At 32.6% G+C, this 19,516-nt stretch overlaps 2 protein-coding genes across 7 annotated transcripts in view; one reads left to right on the top strand and one right to left on the bottom strand.

Moving 5' to 3' along the window:
- The window catches only part of Wdr62 (WD repeat domain 62), a 128,297-nt gene that overhangs the window by 87,001 nt on the left and 21,780 nt on the right, over positions 1 to 19,516 (top strand). For 5 of the 6 annotated variants that reach the window (XM_089713325.1, XM_089713324.1, XM_089713321.1 and 2 more), the window contains exons 10-21: positions 2,771 to 2,906; positions 3,634 to 3,798; positions 4,587 to 4,702; positions 5,889 to 6,099; positions 9,153 to 9,287; positions 9,848 to 9,958; positions 11,103 to 11,192; positions 11,997 to 12,127; positions 13,395 to 13,523; positions 14,353 to 14,475; positions 15,046 to 15,167; positions 15,509 to 15,606. In XM_089713325.1, the coding sequence (XP_089569451.1) occupies positions 2,771 to 2,906; positions 3,634 to 3,798; positions 4,587 to 4,702; positions 5,889 to 6,099; positions 9,153 to 9,287; positions 9,848 to 9,958; positions 11,103 to 11,192; positions 11,997 to 12,127; positions 13,395 to 13,523; positions 14,353 to 14,475; positions 15,046 to 15,167; positions 15,509 to 15,606 (1,567 nt within the window). Of the gene's footprint in view, positions 1 to 2,770; positions 2,907 to 3,633; positions 3,799 to 4,586; positions 4,703 to 5,888; positions 6,100 to 9,152; positions 9,288 to 9,847; positions 9,959 to 11,102; positions 11,193 to 11,996; positions 12,128 to 13,394; positions 13,524 to 14,352; positions 14,476 to 15,045; positions 15,168 to 15,508; positions 15,607 to 17,333; positions 17,451 to 19,516 lie in introns of all 6 variants that reach the window. The other variant, XM_089713326.1, reaches the window with a different exon arrangement.
- LOC149475369 (uncharacterized) lies at positions 166 to 1,754 on the bottom strand. Its single transcript, XM_089713245.1, has one exon. It carries the CDS (start codon positions 1,392 to 1,394, stop codon positions 234 to 236), a length of 1,161 nt encoding a protein of 386 aa, XP_089569371.1. The 5' UTR covers positions 1,395 to 1,754; the 3' UTR covers positions 166 to 233.

The raw sequence follows: 19,516 nt of genomic DNA, 5'->3' as shown, positions 1-19,516 counted from the left end.
CAAGGGACTTGTCTACTAAAATACAACAACCTCCACGCCTTTCTTGTGATCTACAGAAAGATGAAGCAAGATAAAAATTTCCTAGAATGAGATTGCATTCCTCCCCTTTTTTGATAAAAGTTTCGGTAAGACACAGTATACTAATGTTTTCTTCAATTTCTGCCAAGCACAACTCAAGCCACTCTATTTTATTCAGTATGCCTGCAATGTTTTGGTGCAAAAGATATTTACCATCATATACTTTTTGCTCGAAAAAACCCAGTCTCTTTAACATAATTTTCTGCGTCAATGGTTTGCGTAGCTTTATCGCTAGTATTATTAACATATGGTAACGAATTGTCAGCTTGGGTAGATGTATCTTTAAAATATTTATTTTTTAAGTTGGTAACTGTACTATTGAATTGAATTTTATTAGTTGATTTTAATTTTTTTAACCAGTCTTTACAAACCAAAAATTCGTTACTGTAATGTTGGAATTCTAGTTCTGTATTAATTTTATAACAAATTCTATTAAGGTAATTACTATGAGAGTTACAATAATTGTCATTAAAGTTTAAGAATTTGCAGTTCGGGTATTTTAAACATATTTGTCTTAAATAATTGTTAATAAGATTTTCATTTAAATATCTGTTTTTAACAACATTAAGCATAATTACACTAGTGTCCTTTAAATATCGGAGTATAGCCGCAGTTTCGGCCATAAAGTGGAAAGGGTTCTCGTCGTGTTCTCCTAAACTTAAAATAAATTTATCCGTCGGTCTTGTTTTTATATTGTAACATGGTGCTGTTATGTTTTCCGTGTGGGCAAAAGGTTTAGTCATCGATGAAATTTCATATTTTGCTGTTAAGTTAAATGTGGAACGGTGAAGTCGAACAGCCATGCCTACACATTGTTGGCCGCCGAAAATAAAAAGACGTTCTTTAGATTTATTTTCCATTATTCTATTGTTAGTGCTCGTATCTGGTTTTTGCAAAGCTGTTAAATTTTTTGACTGATTGTTTAAGGTTAATTCTAAAGGGTTTTCTTTATCAAAATCGATTCTTCGTTTAACTTTTAATATATTTAGCGATGAAAAAGTAGTGGTCCTCTTTTTAGTTTTTTGATCTGTGTATAACTTATTAAATACGGAAATTTTTCTTTCTAGCTCGTTTATTTTTTTCTTTAGGCTGTTATTTTCTAAAATAAGTTGGTCTATTTCACTATTTGCGCTGTCTAATAAGGTCTGTAAACTAGTAATTTTTTCCTTTAATTCATCTAATTCAAAGTTCATTGTAGAAAGATCCGGTAAACTTTTTGAATCATCGTTGTAGGTAGGTGAATTAGACTCTAAACAAATATCATTCAAACTCCGATTAATATTGCGTTTGCGAAATGTAACATATTGTGATTCCATGATTATTTTTTCTTATCAGAAAAATTGCAAATATAAAATTTTTAAAATTAAAAATTATAATGATGTCTTGAGGAACTGGTAGGATTCGATCTCCAGACCTTACGGTTGCGAATGTTTCAGTTGTTCACTTACTGTACAGAGCTATCAGTGCTTATTAGTTACTCTCGAATTGTTAGTATAGTTTATACTTTACGATGTTGATTCATGACATAAGTGAGTCATCTTCTTTTGTTCTGACAGCTGTTGATACACTTGAACACAGTTAACGGTTTTTATATTGACAAAACAAAAATAATACTTTTTTGCCACTTATTATCACTGCAATGATTAATTACTTTGATTCTATGTTTATTCACAATAGTTTATGTATATTTTGCCGATAGAAACTTCACTGGAATTTTGAATAATCTTTGTATCAAGGCACGATTTAAAATTTTTATATATCACAGGAACTGTTTGACTAATTATCGAGATAACATTTACACTGGTATTTTATACGTATAGATATATTTTGAAGCACTTTTCACTCGTATTATTTAACTAGAACTATTTTTAATTTAATTAATTACCGGAGCTCACTGATACTTGAATGACAGCTGTCAGTTAATTATCTTATTGTATAAAATTCTCGTGTCACAATGTTAGTCTGCATACTCCTCCGAAACGGGTGGACCGATTCTCATGAAATTTTCTGTGCATATCGGGTAAGTCTGAGAATCGGCCAACATCTATTTTTCATATGTACCACGGGCGAAGCCGGGGCGGACCGCTAGTAACTTCATATTATTTTCAGCCAGCCTAAAATAATTTGACATATTGACATATTATAGCATTCGTTTGATGTAAATGCACCATAATAATACTTACCGGTTGGCTTGGTTGGTAGTGGCCCTGCCTTCCAAGCCAGAGATCGTGGATTCGATTCCCACCCGGGGCAAATATTTGTGTGATGAACATAGATGTTTGCTCTATGTCTGGGTGTTGATTATCCATATAAGTATTTATTTCAAATTATATATGTATGTTTATCAGCCATCTGGTTTCCATAGTATATAGTATGCCATATATGGTATATAGTATTCCATAGTATGGGATCAGATCGTGCCATTTGTGAAAAATGTCCAGAAATATTTATTACTAGCTTTCCGCCCGCGGCTTCGCCCGCGCAGTTTAAGAAAAACCCGCATAGTTCCCGTTCCCGTGGGATTTCCGGGATAAAACCTATCCTTTGTCCTTTCTCGGGTATCAAAATATCTCCATACCAAATTTCATGCAAATTGGTTCAGTAGTTTAGGCGTGATTGAGCAGACAGACAGAGTTACTTTCGCATTTATAATATTAAAGTATGGATTATTAACATTCGATATTATTTTCAGTCATATGTTCAGCCAGCCTCCAAACGCAAGGTATCCAGATGCAATCGCTCTAACATATGACGAGAGGAATCACAAACTGACGTGTGTGTACAACGATCATAGCTTGTATGTATGGGACGTGAGAGATATCAAACGGGTGAGTTGGGTTTGATGCGGTTGTTGGATGTTGATAGGGAATTTTAAGAAATTACCGCTACTTGTTATGTCGTATGACACTTTGATTAAGTTAATTTAATACGTTTTTAAAGTAAAATTTTAATTGATAATTTATATAAATAAATACCTGTTTATTAACAATTTTTGCAAGCTCAAACACTATTGTATGAACCCATGTATGTTCATATGATGATGAAGATTATTATAACACTATTAGACTACAGGCCCATGTTGAAAAAATTATGGGTCATTTGAACCACCAGGTGACCTATCTAGAACGATATAAGAGCATGAAATACGATCTATATGCAACTGTATCCATTTTAATTATCCCGGGTCAATTCAACTAAATAGTTAGTTCTATATTATATTTAAAACCCTAGTTAACACATTTTAAATGAGTTTTTGTTTTTTAGAAGAAAAAAAGAATTTTTTTTTATGTCAGAGTAAGCAAAGGGGCAGGTGGGCCACCTGATGTTAAGTGGTCACCACCGCCCATAAACACTTGTAACACTAGAAGTGTTGCAGGTGCTTTGCCGGCCTTAATAAAAATAAAAATCGTTTATTTGCTTCATAACACAAGAAAGTCTTCTTAAAAAAAACTTCATAGAAACTTCATAAAAAAAAACTTATTAATGAAAACTATTTCATTAATAAGTTTTTTTTATTCTTGCATTTTACTTAAATTTTCCCCCTTTTTATTCCAGGTGGGCAAATCTCACTCCGCGCTATACCACTCAGCCTGTATATGGGGTGTAGATATGGTGGGGGCAAATGGACCCCTACCGGCCGGCACGTTCCTGACCTGTTCTAGCGATGACACAGTGAGGTTGTGGAATTTGAGACCGGAACAACCGAATATTTATAGCAATGTGAGTATTTAAAATAAACATCGAAATAACTCGAAAAATGTGGGTAGATTTTTACCATCATTAACATGAATGTGGGTAGATTTCTAAAAGGAAATAAATTATTTTGGGTAGATGAACATTTACAGCAATGTGGGTAGTTTTCGAAAAGAAAATTCGAATAATTGTGGGTAGATTGAGACGATTGTGAAGCTTGAGAGCAGAGCAGTCGAAGATTTACAGCAATGATCGTTTTCGAACAATAAAAATCGAACAACAAATCAAGTTATTGTGGGTAGATTGATATTTTTAACTTTTAAGTAAATAAGTTGATGTTCAGGTTCAAAGGTTGAAGATATTAAGATACAATTCAAATTTTTCGTATTTTATCGTCATTTCTCACAGTTATTTCTTGTGTGATAAACGGAATATTTTTGAAAAACAAACTGACTTATGTTATTTCTAGTGAATTCTGAATGCTAAGTAAATTTAAAAAAGCCTTAACTACTATTTATTTATTGAAGTGAAACTTCTTTATCGGGGTTGGAAAAAAATTTAGTGTAACATTTTTTCGTTACGCGTGACATTTTTCCGTTACGCATCTTTTTCTTATCCCTACCACGCGTGATTCGACGTATTTCTGTAAAGTTGCATATATAGTAAATTATTTTTTGAAAAATAAGGTCATAAAGAAGTTTCACTTCTTACGTGTGTACACTAGTACACGCACACATTTTATTTTAAATCGTGTTTTATGTTGGATAAATATGTAAATCATAAAAACTTGTTCAAACCAAACATTTTCATTCCAGGAATTGAACAAAGTGTTATACATAGATCCCGAATTGAAATTCTTAAAGGACGTCGACTTAACGGCTACGAGCGATCGAGATAAATCCAAGACGTATGATGATAAAATTGGTGTTAGGTAAGTTAATTTTGAGGATTTTTTCTTAAATTATAAGCATTACATAACTTGTAAATACACAATTATATATCTATTTATCTAATTAGGTATATATATATTGTATTAGTTAGTCAATACATACAATTATAAAAAAAAGACGGGTTGCACTGGGGGAGTGCCGGCAGAAGTGAAAACTTGGTTATTAACGTTCAGCATGTTTGATATTTTGGATTGGTATCCGTATTACATAAGGGCTAAAAAAAAAAAACGCGAGTTTAAGATTTTATACCCAACCCCGCTAAAGAAGTTTTCACTTCAATAAGATTCACCTATTAAAGCGTCGTCAATAGCTACCTTTTAAAAGGTCGTCAAAAATGTCAGTTGGATAAAAAATTCATTGAAATTAACACCTTATATCCTGGCAGTAATGTTCAAAGTCGATCCATACAATACTCATAATTCTGCCTTATATACGCGTAAGCAGAGTTTTGCATCAGACAATTTTTGAGATTCGATTAACATGCACAGGCAGAGTTACAATTTTTGAACGTGATTATGAGTGAAGTTAATTGTTGTTTTTCGGCTGTATGTTGCAGTTTAACTACATATACCCATATTATATTATTTTATTATATCACTACATAGTATAAAACAAAGTCGCCTTTTCTGTCCCTATGTCCCTTTGTATGCTTAAGTCTTTAAAACTACGCAACGGATTTTGATGCGGTATTTTTTAAAAGATAGAGCGATTCAAGAGGAAGGTTTTAGTACATAAATTATTAGGTTTTGTACAAAGCGGGCGAAGCCGCGGGCGGTAAGCTAGTTAACTATATTACCATTACAGTTTACACATAATATCTTGCATATGCATATTCGCAAACGTAAATATACTATATTATGAATCGATTATTTTTTAATTGTTCTAGTAGTTATTAAAATAAAAATTGGTAATGACTTTACGGCGTTTTTAATTTTTGTTTGTCGTATTAAAAAATTACTACAATTTTGATAAAACAATATGTGTATGTATATTTATTACTCTGTAAACTGCTTTCCAAATGGGTATGCTAATACTTCATTCATTTTTTGTTATTGAAGTGAAACTTCTTTGAATCTTGCCAAAGAAGTTTCACTTCTGACATGTGTGCTCGGCACACCTCTTTTTTATTCTATCATGCTTTATATTTATATATATTTTTATCTCCAGATGTGTCCGCGTATCCCCGTGCGGCAAGCACATCGCAGCCGGAGACCGAGCTGGCAACATCTGGATCCACTCAAGCTCTGGGAGTGGAACACCAGCTCACACCCTGGAGGCCCATGATGCAGAGGTTCTGTGCTTGGAGTACTCGGAGAGGCCAAGGCTGCTGGCTTCAGCGTCCAGGGATAGGCTGATACATGTCTTCCTGGTCGATAAGGTGACACACATACAATTCTTATAGTTCCAGATAAAATGTTATCTTAATCTTAATATCTTAATCTTAATACTATTATAAAGGCGAAAGTTTGTATGGATGTATGGATGTATGGATGTATGGATGTTTGTTACTCTTTCACGTAAAAACTACTGAACCGATTACAATGAAATTTAGCACACATATAGAGGGTAACTTGGATTAACACGTAGGATAGGTTTTATCCCGGAAATCCCACGGGAACGGGAACTATGCGGGTTTTCCTTTGAAAACGCGGGCGAAGCCGCGGGCGGAAATCTAGTACTTCAATATTCCCAGACAATTTTTACTTAGAAAAGGTTACGGTGTTCAAAGACAACATTATCTTCCTTATATACTGCTTCTCTAATGTGAGCAATTTGTCTATGAAAACATAATCTTAAACGATAGCTCACGTGCTGGTGGCAAAGTTGGGCGGGTTGCTTGTTATGGGTGTACACATAGAGTTTTAAGAATTCATCTACTTGAAAAAAAAAATGTGTCTGGAATTTCTTAAGTATTTTTATGCAAATCTATAACCTCCTTTGGGCTTAGTATACCAACAGTGGGACACCCTGTATATGTACCTTAATATCTACACTCTACACTCTTCCGTCTACCTGATATTTACAACAAGAAATTTTCAAGTGTTGACATATTTCATCTCTCCCGTAACAGTTTTAAAAAAGCAGTAATAGACATCACCAATTCCATAATTTCTTAGTTTACCATACACATTCTCACCACACTACACTACTATATACACTACACACACAGTACACACACTCACACATCCATACTAAACATTCTATAATGGGTACGTTTTCCTCTTTTTTGTATACCATGTCCAAAAAAAAATATATATATATATACAGTGGTGGTCATATAATTAAGAACGCTGATACAAAGGGAAGATTTTTTCAGACTAAGATGCATAACTAATTTCATGTAATTATTTTTATTTTTCGCGATATAGAAATACTTTTCCAACAAATAACTGTATGTATATTAATACACGTGATTAGCCTAAAAATTAATAGACAAACTTTTTACACTACTTCTAAACATAGTATTCCTATTTACTAGCTGGTCACGTAATTAAGAACGCTAAATAGTTTATACTTTTATTCAAATTTCAATAGAGAACACTGGACTCGATTTGTTGTGTGTTGTGTGTTGTGGTTGTTTGTATAATTTTGACGCCATTAAGTGTTGCAAAAGATTAAAGGTGATTACTTCTCATAAAAAAAAATGGAAATAAATAAAAGTTGTGATAAATCTACTAGGAAAGTTATAATTAAACTTCGCGGGAAGAATTGGTCTTATAAAAAGTGCATCTGCAATGTTCAAACTATGGTTTTACACACCTTAAGGCATTTTGATACGTATCAAACAACTTCGGATGTCCCACGTATGCCAAGACAGAAAAAAAAAACTCCTCAAGATGACCGAAACATCGTCCGTATGGTGAAACAAAATCCTTTTAAAGGGTCTAATGGGCTGAGAAAAGAATATTTCGGCGAAAATAACCCTTCAGCAATCTCAGCACGCACTATTCGAAGACGTTTGGTAGAAGAAAAATTGCACGGTCAGATAGCAAGAAAAGTACCCATGTTGAAACTTTGCCACAGGCAAGCCCGGCTTAGATTTGCAAGAAAATATGAAAACTGGACTGTGCGACAGTGGAAAAATGTACTTTCTCTGACTAAACGAAAATAAACAGAGTATTTTCTGATGGAAAACGATATGTTTTACGTCCTCCGAATACAGAATTCGACCGGCACGGTGGTGGAAATGTGAAAATTTGGGGGTGCTTTTCTGGACATGGTGTTGGACCTGTAAAGTTAATAGAAGGTAACATGAATCAATTCCAATACAAAAATATACTGGAAGAAACAATGTTACCTTATGCTGAAGAAGTTCTACCGGTTATTTGGACATTCCAGCATGACAATGATCCAAAGCACACTGCACACACTGTAAAGGAATTTCTAACAGCGCAGTCAGTTTCTGTTTTGGACTGGCCAGCTAACAGCCCTGACCTAAACCCAATAGAGAATCTGTGGTTCGAAGTAAAGAAAAAGGTTTCAAATACACAGTGTCGAAATTTAAGGGAGCTGTACGACGTTTTCTTAGAATAATGAAACTCTATTTCTCTAGCAAAATGTCAAAAATTAATAGAGTCAATGCCTCGCCGGTGTAAAGCAGTAATTAAAAGCCGTGGACATGCTATTAAATAGTAATTTAGTATTAACTTGCTCTACAAATTTTTCTCGCAACGTATTATTGTAATTTTTTTAAATGAAAGTGTCATACAAAACAATTCCCGAGCAGATAAATTAATCGTTCTTAATTATTTGTCCAGCTTCACTATTATTTGAATGTGTTGCTTTGGTAAAATAAATTATTTTTCAAAAAATATTGTTGGCGATTTTATTATTTATTATTAAACTTAGTTGCTCTATTAATGTGGCTATTTTATGACATAACTAGTTGCTTCTCAGAAGGTGAACATCTCTGTATATGACATTATTTAAATAAAAATTTCTAGTACTTCAGATCGTTCTTAATTATATGACCACCACTATATATATACTAATTTTTTCCACTTTGTCATTGTTATAATAATTAATGTAAAACTACTGTCACATTAATTGTCTTATTATTGGTATTCCTTTTTATTGGCGTATTGTTTTGTTAAAGTTAATTATAAATATTGTAATACAAATAGCTGTAAGGAATCTATGTATGTAAAAAATAAATAAATAAATAAAAATATCTTAATACTATTATAAAGGCTAAAGTTTGTAAGTATGGATGTATGGATGTATCCAGGATATTTGTTACTCTTTCACGTAAAAACTACTGAACCGATTACAATGAAATTTAGCACACATACAGAGGGTAACTTGGATTAACACATAGGATAGGTTTTATCCCGGAAATCCCACAGGAGCGGGAACTATGCGGAATTTCCTTTGAAAACGCGGGCGAAGCCGCGGGCGGAAATCTAGTTTAATTATCTTTTTCAATTTCAGGGTTACCAAATCCTCCAAACTTTAGACGAACATTCCTCTTCAATAACCGCAGTGAGGTTTCTGAGTTCGAGCAGTGGATTGCAAATGGTGTCCTGTGGAGCGGACAAAACTATACTGTTTAGGCAATTGAAGACGGTAGGTTGATTTTATTATTTATTTTTCGATTTAATGTACCCCAAAATTTACAAGTAAATTTATATTTATCAATTTATATATTTACAAGTCACTATCACTACATAGTATAAAACAAAGTCGCTTTCTCTGTCCCTATGTCCCTTAACCCTTTGTATGCTTAAATCTTTAAAACTACGCAATGGATTTGGATGCGGTTTTTTTATAGATGGAGTGATTCAAGAAGGTTTTAGTATGTAATTTATTAGGTTTTAGATAAAGCGGGCAAAGCCACGGGCAGAAAGCTAGTACATAATATTTACAAGTATATAATAAAGGGATTAACACAGTACATCACGCGTGAACGGGTGGATCGATTTCAATAATTCTTTTTTTTATATTCCTTGAATTACGAGGATGGTTCTTATGTAGAGAAAACGTAAATATGTACCACGGGTGACGCCGGGGCGGACCGCTAGTTAGAGGAAAATATGAAATAATAATATTGATCGATTAAAATATATTCGTTTAGTAATTTTCGGTTCACAATTATGTTTTAAATACCTTATAATTCACAATTTCAGACACAGGACGGTAGTTATCAATTTGCAAGAGGTCAAAATGTATCAGGCCGAACTACTCTATATGATATGGAGGTGGATGCTGGAGGCAGGCATATACTTACTGCTTGTCAGGTAAATATTGTTTATTTATTAATCTATTCTTAATATTAAAAAGCTGAAGAATTTGTTTGTTTGAACGCGCTAATCTCAAGAACTGGTCCGATTTGACAAATTTTTCGGTGTTAGATAGCCCATTTATCGAGGAAGGCTAAAGGTTATACAGGGTGTCCCGTAAGTAGTGGACCAACGGGTTATGGGGAGTAGAGGGACTTATTATCTAACAAAAATACTAAAATTTATTGTCCTAAACCATAAAGTTTTTGATTTATGCTTCATTTTCAAAATTTGATAAAAATATCATCCACGTAAGCTTAATGTGAACTTTTACCATTTCTGTTTTTATTTTATTATTATTTTTTTGTTCAAGGTTGTTAAGAATACATAAGTCTTCCTAATTAAAATGATACTCATGCATAATTAACAACAACAACAAAATTAGACCAAAAAATAAGTAAAATTTTACGTTTTAAAAATTTACGGACTGAAGTTTGAACAAAGCTGGTGTAAAAAAAATGTATGGTGACCCTGTGAAACTTTATTTTAAAAACTTCTACATCTCATACAAAGTACAAAAAGGTATAATTGTGTGGTATAAAGTATTTAAAAAAATGTTAAATTGGCGTACAACATTCAAATTAGAAATTATCAGGTAGTCAACTCAATAAGTTATTCCGAGAATTATTGCCTTTATGGGTGCGCGCTGGAATTCTTTTGTATTGTTTCTGGCCAATCATAGACGATACTTGAACCCACTATTATTTTCTTTGACTTTCAACTATTTCAGTGACTTGCTTATAGCTCGGAACTACACGCGTGTTTAGCTTGAATCCGTCATTACGATATTATTCTTTGTTGAAGTGCGCTTGAATTGGACACTGATTTTGCTTGTGATTTGGATGTTGTTCGACTTTGGTTTTTTGAAGGAAAATTCCTAATACATACACTCCACGTGAATATGCAGAAAAATGTTTTTTATATAGATGTAGATGTCAATTTTTTGTATGTTTGTCTGTTCCATCACATTTTTCCAATCTTTTTCAATGTCTTTTTAAATAATTTTTCAGTAATTCCACGTTATCGACCTGTAAAAGAATAATCAATAAAAAAACAAACACATAATTATAAATAAAACAATAAAATAATTATATAATTACAGGATAGAAACGTTCGTGTATACAGTGCAGCTCACGGGCGACACACTAAAACATTTAGAGGCACTACCGCTGAAGATGGTACTTTGATAAAGGTAAACGAAATAATATTTATTCATTTTTGACGTGACAACGTCTTATAATTCGATAGAGCCGGCTGCACGCGCGAAAAAACATGACTCATGCGGCGTTACCTCGCTCTGAGGCGTTCCGTGTAAGGCTTGAAGTGCGAGCGAGAGCGCGGAACGAGCGACAAAGAAGCACAATCGGACGTTGTTACGTTCAACTATCGTCAGTAAACCGACTTTACAGACAACCAATTTTTTTTTGAAGTAAAACTTCTGTAGGCACGTTGAGAGTAAAATTGGTCGCGTCATGGTAATACCGTCACGTCGTGAAGTAAAGCAACGTATTTGGTATCTTCTTGCCAAAGGAGTTTCACTTCTGACACGTGTGCTCGACACACACGCTCTTTTCTTTTTAATCTGTGTATCGAAATGGAGGGAAAACATTGACTTTGACAGCTGTGAGAATATGTGTAATGTCAATATTTTTTTCATGATACTGTGTCTCAAAAAAGTGACTCAAAAAATACATAATATTCATTCAAATAATCGAAAGAATATTGGCGTAGAAATAATATTGACTTCTACAAAATGACGATAGATCGCATTTAAATATAAAAGCTTATTTTTTGTTTCTTTTAAGCTATTGCATAGCTTCTATCGCGGGCCTTGAGTGCGGGGACCAAATCCAGAAATTTCGTAACGAAAAACCTCACGCTCCCCACGGGGACGGGCGCGGAGGTGTGGCTTGAAGGCATAGCATGCAATAGCTTTACCGCGGCAGTCCCCGAGTGACACACGGCTTTTTTTAATCAATTTTAATCTATTTTTCAGGTGGCACTAGACAGCAGTGGTATATACCTCGCAACATCGAGCACAGATAAAATATTAAGCGTCTACGATTATTATTCTGGCGAGTGTATGGCAACTATGTATGGGCATTCCGAAATTGTTACTGGTTTGAGGTGAGAAAAAATGGCTTAAAAAATTATTTACTTAAAATATGTTCTAATAGGAACCGAGAAGTTACTATTTGTACCCTAATTAATTTAAAATCTAGTCTAATAACAGTTCTATCAGAAATTGAGGAGTTCCTATTTGTACCCTACATAGATAAAAATAACTCTTGATACAGAATTTCAGAAATTAATATTTACAGTAAAAGTTCCTTATTCGCGGGTAATAGGTTCCGTAAATGTGCCGCGAATAGAGAAACCGTGAATAAGGAATGGTAATTTGTATGGGGTTATAGGGAATACATTCTTAGGTGACGAAATAAAAAAGCAAATACATAAAGAAACCAGTTTAATTTAAGTTTTTGACCAAACATATTTATTAATTACCATTTAATTAGGTATTATCTTCAGGTTTAGGCAATGGCTTGCCACTTTTTACTCGTTTTTCATTTTTTTTAGTCGACATTATAAATTCGTAGTTGTAGTTCAAGCGTTTACTAAGGATAACGAATGGTTTTTATTTAGGTAAATACATATATGTATGTACCGATTCGATCCGCGAATAACGAATTTTAGGCCGCGAATACAGGATTTAGGTCGCATTTTTTCCATCCGCAAATAGTGAAACCGCGAATGAAGGAAGCGCGAATAAGGAACTTTTACTGTATTCATATACACCAATGCTTTAAAAAAAGGCAAAGAGGTCTACAATTAATTTTATAAGTTAGAATATTAATAAATTCCTAAACGTACCCCGCCTAGATATGTATCTAATTATATTAATGGTTGTTACTGAAATTACGCAGTTGCCATTTGTACCCTAGATAAAAAAGCACTTAATATTTTTTGCGAGGCAAAAACATTTTTGACGTTTTGATTGAGGACATTATTGACTGAATTTTTTCGCTTTTTTTGTCAATGACTTGATTTTTCTTTGAAAACGTGGGCGGAAATCTAGTATACTGCTTTATCCATTCATGTTTGTACAATAAAGTGTAATAAATCTTCTATACTAATATTATAAGTTGAAGAGTTTGTTTGAACGCGCTCATCTCAAAAACTACTGGTCCGATTTAATAAATTATTTCAGTGTTAGATAGCCCATTTATCGAAGAAGACTGTAGGCTATATATCATCACGCAAAGACCAACAGGAACGGAGCAATGCGGATGAAACCGCGGAACACAGCTAGCTACAATAAAGAGTAATAAATCTTTTTGAGAAATAAATGTCAAACCGTAAAGTGTAATAAATAAATATACGTATACCTTAACAGGTTTACACCAGACTGCCAACACGTGGTATCAGCAAGTGGCGACGGGTGTATATTTGTATGGCGCGTACCTCACGACATGGTGGTCACTATGCGGGCGAGACTCGCTCAACAGGCGATACGGATGGGCAGGTATACACTTACACTTACACTTACACTTACTGTTCGGTACAATGACCACCGAACACCCTAGTCAGCAATACTAGGTATCGCGGGTGGCGTTTAACCTGAATTCAATCAGTCCACAAAATAACATATTACCGTCGCGACGCGTAACATTTTAACATTGAACATATAACATTTATTTAACAGAATAATTAACATAATATAATATAACAATTAACGATAGCATTAACATTTAAACATTAGCCAGTAACATTGTTATAATAGCAGTGATTTTAGAAATAAATTAATTAGTGTAAATATTAGTGATTTTACAACAAATCCCTCCAACACTTAGCCACGTAGCCCACCACTGGGTATGTCGCTCTACACTTACACTTCAAGGTTTACACATACTGCCAGCACGTAACGTCGGCGAATACATGAAAGTAACATGATATGATAAGAACCATAATAAACTGTGTCAGGGGCCAGGGCGAAACTCGCTGAACAGGCGATACGAATGGGCAAGTGAGGGGGTGTCGGTGTTAGGGGGTGCGGCTGTTTACAGGGAAAATGTTGTTCAAATTGAGAAAGTACGTACCCTACATATCTATTATGATTTGTACCCTACTTTAGTAGGGTACAAAACCATAATCACAAGTATGTAATATGTAGTAAGTACGTGAAAGTTACTGCACGGAATCGAATTCAGTTCACAGAATCGATTAAAAACATAACTCAAGACATGATGTTTACATAAGCCATTTAATATTTCTTTTACAGTACCAAAAATGTTTTTCTGCTTATAAAACTACTACTATGTATAATAAATATTAACGAATAACTTATTTTACAGAAAAGTAACACCGTCAAACGGTATGTCAGGTTTGGAAAGCGAAACCGATTCGCACCTTGGCTCCCCGCCGCGGGAAATACCGAATGACGATAAATTTGCCGCGCCCGTTGTACCGGATTATACGTAAGTTTGAGATTTATTTATTTATAAGCTTTATTGCACACAAACAGAAAATACAAATTTTACTTAATAGGACATATTTAGTCAAAAGGCGGCTTTATTGCTACAAGCAAGAATTATATACAAGATTTATGTGTTATAAGAAATGTTAGTTTTATAAAGTAGGCTAAATTAAGTACTTTGGAAAGTTTTGAAAATATTTGATTGTAAAGCAAGATTTGAATCAATCTTTTCCTGTAAGTTTGATATCTATTGTTTTCTGTTCTTTTGAATTTTAAACTGTATTATCTAAACAAAACAAAAATTTTCTAATCGACTACACAACACAATACAATTTTACATACATTTATGAATAGTTTTTAAAACTACCACCGATACAGAATGTTGCTTCTACAAAGAAGAATCTGCAAGAAACACGATAGTTAGTTATATTAGTCCATTTAAAGATAATATAACAAATATGTGGTTTTAGTAACAATTTCTCAGAAATACAGTAACACATAATAAAACCTTATCAATGAATTCTAAAATATTTAATACTTATTAACCGATTTCTTTTAACAATAATTTCAGGTTACGCATAGGTCGTCTACCGTCATGGGCTAAAAAGAGTCTAGGTGATGACGTCAGCACTCCCGCCACACCGCCTGATCCCGCGCCACGAGGGAAATGGGCTTCGAGGGTTTTACCTGCAGGTATTACTTATTGTATTTATTATCTTTTTTTTATTTAGAAATAGAAATAGAATTTACTTGCAGTCCGCCCCAGGAATATTATTAAAAAATGAATTAACTAAATCCATTCAGCCGTTCTCGAGTTTTGTGCCTAGCAACACATTTGTACATATGTATTATAGATTTAACACTTTGATTATATTTACTATCATTAATTGGAAAAAAATAACTTACACTTTAACAGAAATTTAGTTTACATACAAAATAGCTTTTGTGTTTTCTGAAATATTTAACTTATTACAATGGTCTCTGGAAACATCAAAAGATTACCATATCTTTAATCTTATTATTTAATTTTACAGAAAAAAGAGTAGACTCAGACGGGTCGAAAGACAGTTCGCTAGATAGCGGTACTGACACTAGATATATAGAAAAGCGACGGGAACAGGGTGTCAAACAGGTATGTATTATATAGATATAAAGGTTAGGTACACAATTATGTAGGGTACAAAGATTAGGGTACAAAATTAATAAAGAGAATAACAATTTATGTAGGGTACAAAGATAATTGGAGTAGAAAATTAACTAAGGGAATTAAACAATTATATTATATAGGGTATAAGGATTATTAGGGTACAAAATGAATAAAGAGAAATTGATTGGGTTAGAAATGTTTACAATGTAGAATGTAGGGTACAAATTACAATTTATTTTGGGTGCATAATGGAATACGTGTAATTTAGATAACAAGTTAATTATTTAAAAGTTATAATGGAACAACATTTGGGTACAAAATGAAATGTATCTAATATAATACTTTGGGTACAGAATATAATTGAAATAGGTTATGTTCAGATTGAATAATTTCAAAATTTTGTGAGTTAAATACCTATTTTGATTTAATATTATAATTAAATAATTTTTTATTTTAATTAGTATATTTTACAGCAGATAAAGTATTTTTATTATATAATTATTGAATTATACGTTTTTTTATTGATTTATTTTACGTTGATTTAGTTATTTATATATTATGTGGGTATATTGTGAATTGTCTTATATATGTGTGTGCCGTATTTTGTCCAAAAAAGCTTAGAAAATAAAGATAGTATTTTAAAACCTTTTTAAAACATAGTTAGCTGTAATTCTTAGATACCGATATAATACCGATATCGAAATACCGGTATTATAATAACGATATTTTTTTTGCATTTTTTTTTTGCTGAATTTTTTTTGTGTACATATATTATTATGTAGATAATTATTGTATGCACTATGTAATGTTTAACATTTTGTACTATGCCTAATCACTCACAAAGGTAGTGGTTTTGGTGGTGGATATAGTATTAATAAGTTTTTATTTTAAATAAGACATCTAAATTGTATTTTATTGTAAGACCAACTATGGAGTTTCTTGCCGGTTCTTCTCTATAGATACTGCTTTCCGAATTGGTGGTAAATGTTAAAAATATATAATGGCGATTCGAAAGTGCTTCTAGAAGAAGTCTAATTGAATAAATAAATGTTTGAGTTTTTTTTAATTGTGAAATATATTTTTGGTGTGTTGTAAATTGTAATGTTATAAAATATTTTTGGATGTCTTATTTCAATTGTAGATAATTATAATTTTGAGTTGACTTAAATTTTTGTTGCATGTTTTTTTTGTTAACACAGTTTTAGTTTTAACGCAATAATATTGAACATTTAAAATGTATATACCTGAAACGTACACGAAGATTTTTAACCGACTTATAAAATCGACATTAGATTGTCAATCTGTATCATGATTTTTTTTCTTTAGGGAAAATTTACAATTGCAGCAGAAAATTTATATCGCGATCCGATAGTTAAATATAATAATTATTGCAAAATGATAGCCAAACAAAAGTTTAAGTCTGCTCATAAACAAATAATGGTTATGGTCACTAAATTAATTGAAAAGTATCGTTACTTTATTAAGAATAACGAACGATACAATAATTATTATATAGCATTTCAAGTACTGATACAGTATCAATACTAATTGCTAACGGTAATTACATACCGATACAAAATCAAAAGAAAAATACCGGTATACGATACTGGTGTCAATATACCGGTATCAGTATACCGATGTTAATACTGTTACAAAATACTGGTATCAACACCGGTATCACATAACGGTACTAAATACCGGTATTAAACTAGAGGCCGAAATCGCTCAACCTGTCTCAACTGCCGCGCGTCGAGGCTCTGTTCAGGAACTTTGATCGAACGATGCGAGCCACGTACGATATATTGACGATATCGCCGAGGGCGGAAAAGGTTATTTTGTTTGCTTTACGACTTTTTTTGCTTGTGTCGTGACGTGTAAATACGTTTTTTTTAGTAAATACATACATATAAAACATATTAAATAAATGACCGTGTTCTGCAGAATCGTTTTTGTGTGTGTGAATGATTGTTTCGCACAAGTATGTGAGTGAGGAATAAAGTGTTGCTGCTTCTAAAATACTTTTTTAAGTAGGATGTGAGCAATTCTTTCCGTTTGATCGAATTAAATTTCCTTAAAATTTATTGGGGAATCTAAAAGGTCATTTGCGTCAATTTTAAATGAGTAATTCTAATTTTTTTTTGAATTACTATTGATCACAACAGAGCTTTCCTACCTTTTTATTTAATTAATAATTAATTTTTATCGTCCTCTATGTCTCAACTTCATTATAAAAGAATGTTTAAATATTAACCACTTAAAGTGGGATATTAAAAACGTATTTATTCGTCACGATACATTATTAAGTTAGACTGGAGTTAGGCTGTATAGTTTCATATGCATTTGTTTAATTCATTTTGTTTTTGTCATCACCATTCATGTTTGTTCTTCTTGCTTTTTTTATTAGTTTTCATTGCGTATGTTTCACTTTGATGTTATTTGCATTGTTTTATGTTATGCTTTATTTTATAGAATATCACCATTATATTGTTTTTCATTGATTAAGCTGTGTCGTATGTTCAGCTTAATTTTATATACTATCATCATTGCTATATTTTTCATTGATTTTTCATCATCATCATCATTGTCAGCCTACATTTGTCCACTGCTGGACATAGGCCTCAGTCATGGCACGCCACTGAGCCCGGTCGTGATAGATGAGGTCATTGATTTTTAGCTATTTGAAATCATTGGGTATTAGTCCAGGATCCATCGCCCATTTTTTATCCTTGTTACCTCTGTAAGCTACCACAATCGAGAGTTTCGTACATGAAATTATTGGACGTCTCATCAAAATAAAGCTACTCATGGAAAATTAGCTTGATAGTAATCAAGTGCAAAAATGGGCGATGGATCCTGAACTATATATTTGTTTATTAGAATATAATTGTAAGTAGGTTTATTTCGTTTCCATAGGCTTGTTTTTGTTAGAATAATGTTGGGTATTCAACTATTCATTCATTGATTTGTTTGTTCACATCGTTTTCTTGTAAATATTGTATATGTATATATATTAAGTATTTTTTAGTATATAAGCTACATATATTTACAGATTTTGACAAAATCTTATGGAAAGGTTCTTTTTTTAGGTCTAGATAATTTTTTTTCTATATCTTTTAGTACACACACTATTGTTATTTGATGTTTTTTCTATAATGCGTAAAACTTCTCTTAAGTTTTAGGTTTCCCTGGGAGATTGTATCGTGTCCTTTTTTTGCTTTTCTGTTGTCTGAAGTTATTTTCATCCTTCGTTATCATAAAAAAAGCTTAATTGAATTTTATACACATTACATCCAATACGATATCGTATTGATATTACGATATCGATATCCGGTACCGGTTCGTTACCGGTATTCACTTAAACCGGTGTTTCATTTGTATGTCTCGTAATTGACTTAAGTTTTCTTATGTGTCAATTATGTGTTAAGTTGTTCGGTAATTGTTGTATTTGTCAAATTTGTGGGCAGTGTGTTGTTAAATTTATTTTTTTGTTGCCATTGGTTTCATTCTAGATGGCGTTGAATTAAAAGTTTATCCAAACGTTACAATTGATTAAAAATATATATTTGAATAAGGACCGATTTTTCAATGCTTAGATAAAACTTATCCGTCCAATAAAGTATTACACGATAATATTAAAATGTCACGTAAACTGTCAAATACGGGCAATTAGAATACGTTTTTAAAATGGTAGTTTTATACATTATTCGACGAATAAGTTTTATCAAAGCATTGAAAAATCGGCCCTAATAATAATTTAAAAAGCAATTGTTTCTTCACTATATACAGTGAATATTTAGAAATGTGGGAGGGTATAATGTAACTGTTTTAGAAGTCTTCAAGTGGTCTGACCATTTAACATTACCTTTGGGTTTCGACTATATAAAATTATCATTTA

Source organism: Colias philodice, chromosome 30 (genome assembly GCF_061535455.1).
Source record: "Colias philodice isolate Cphi_HAF_F1 chromosome 30, ilColPhil1 Martin Lab GWU primary, whole genome shotgun sequence".
NCBI classification, from domain to species: domain Eukaryota; kingdom Metazoa; phylum Arthropoda; class Insecta; order Lepidoptera; family Pieridae; genus Colias; species Colias philodice.
This window is presented reverse-complemented; position numbering and strand designations above follow the sequence as displayed.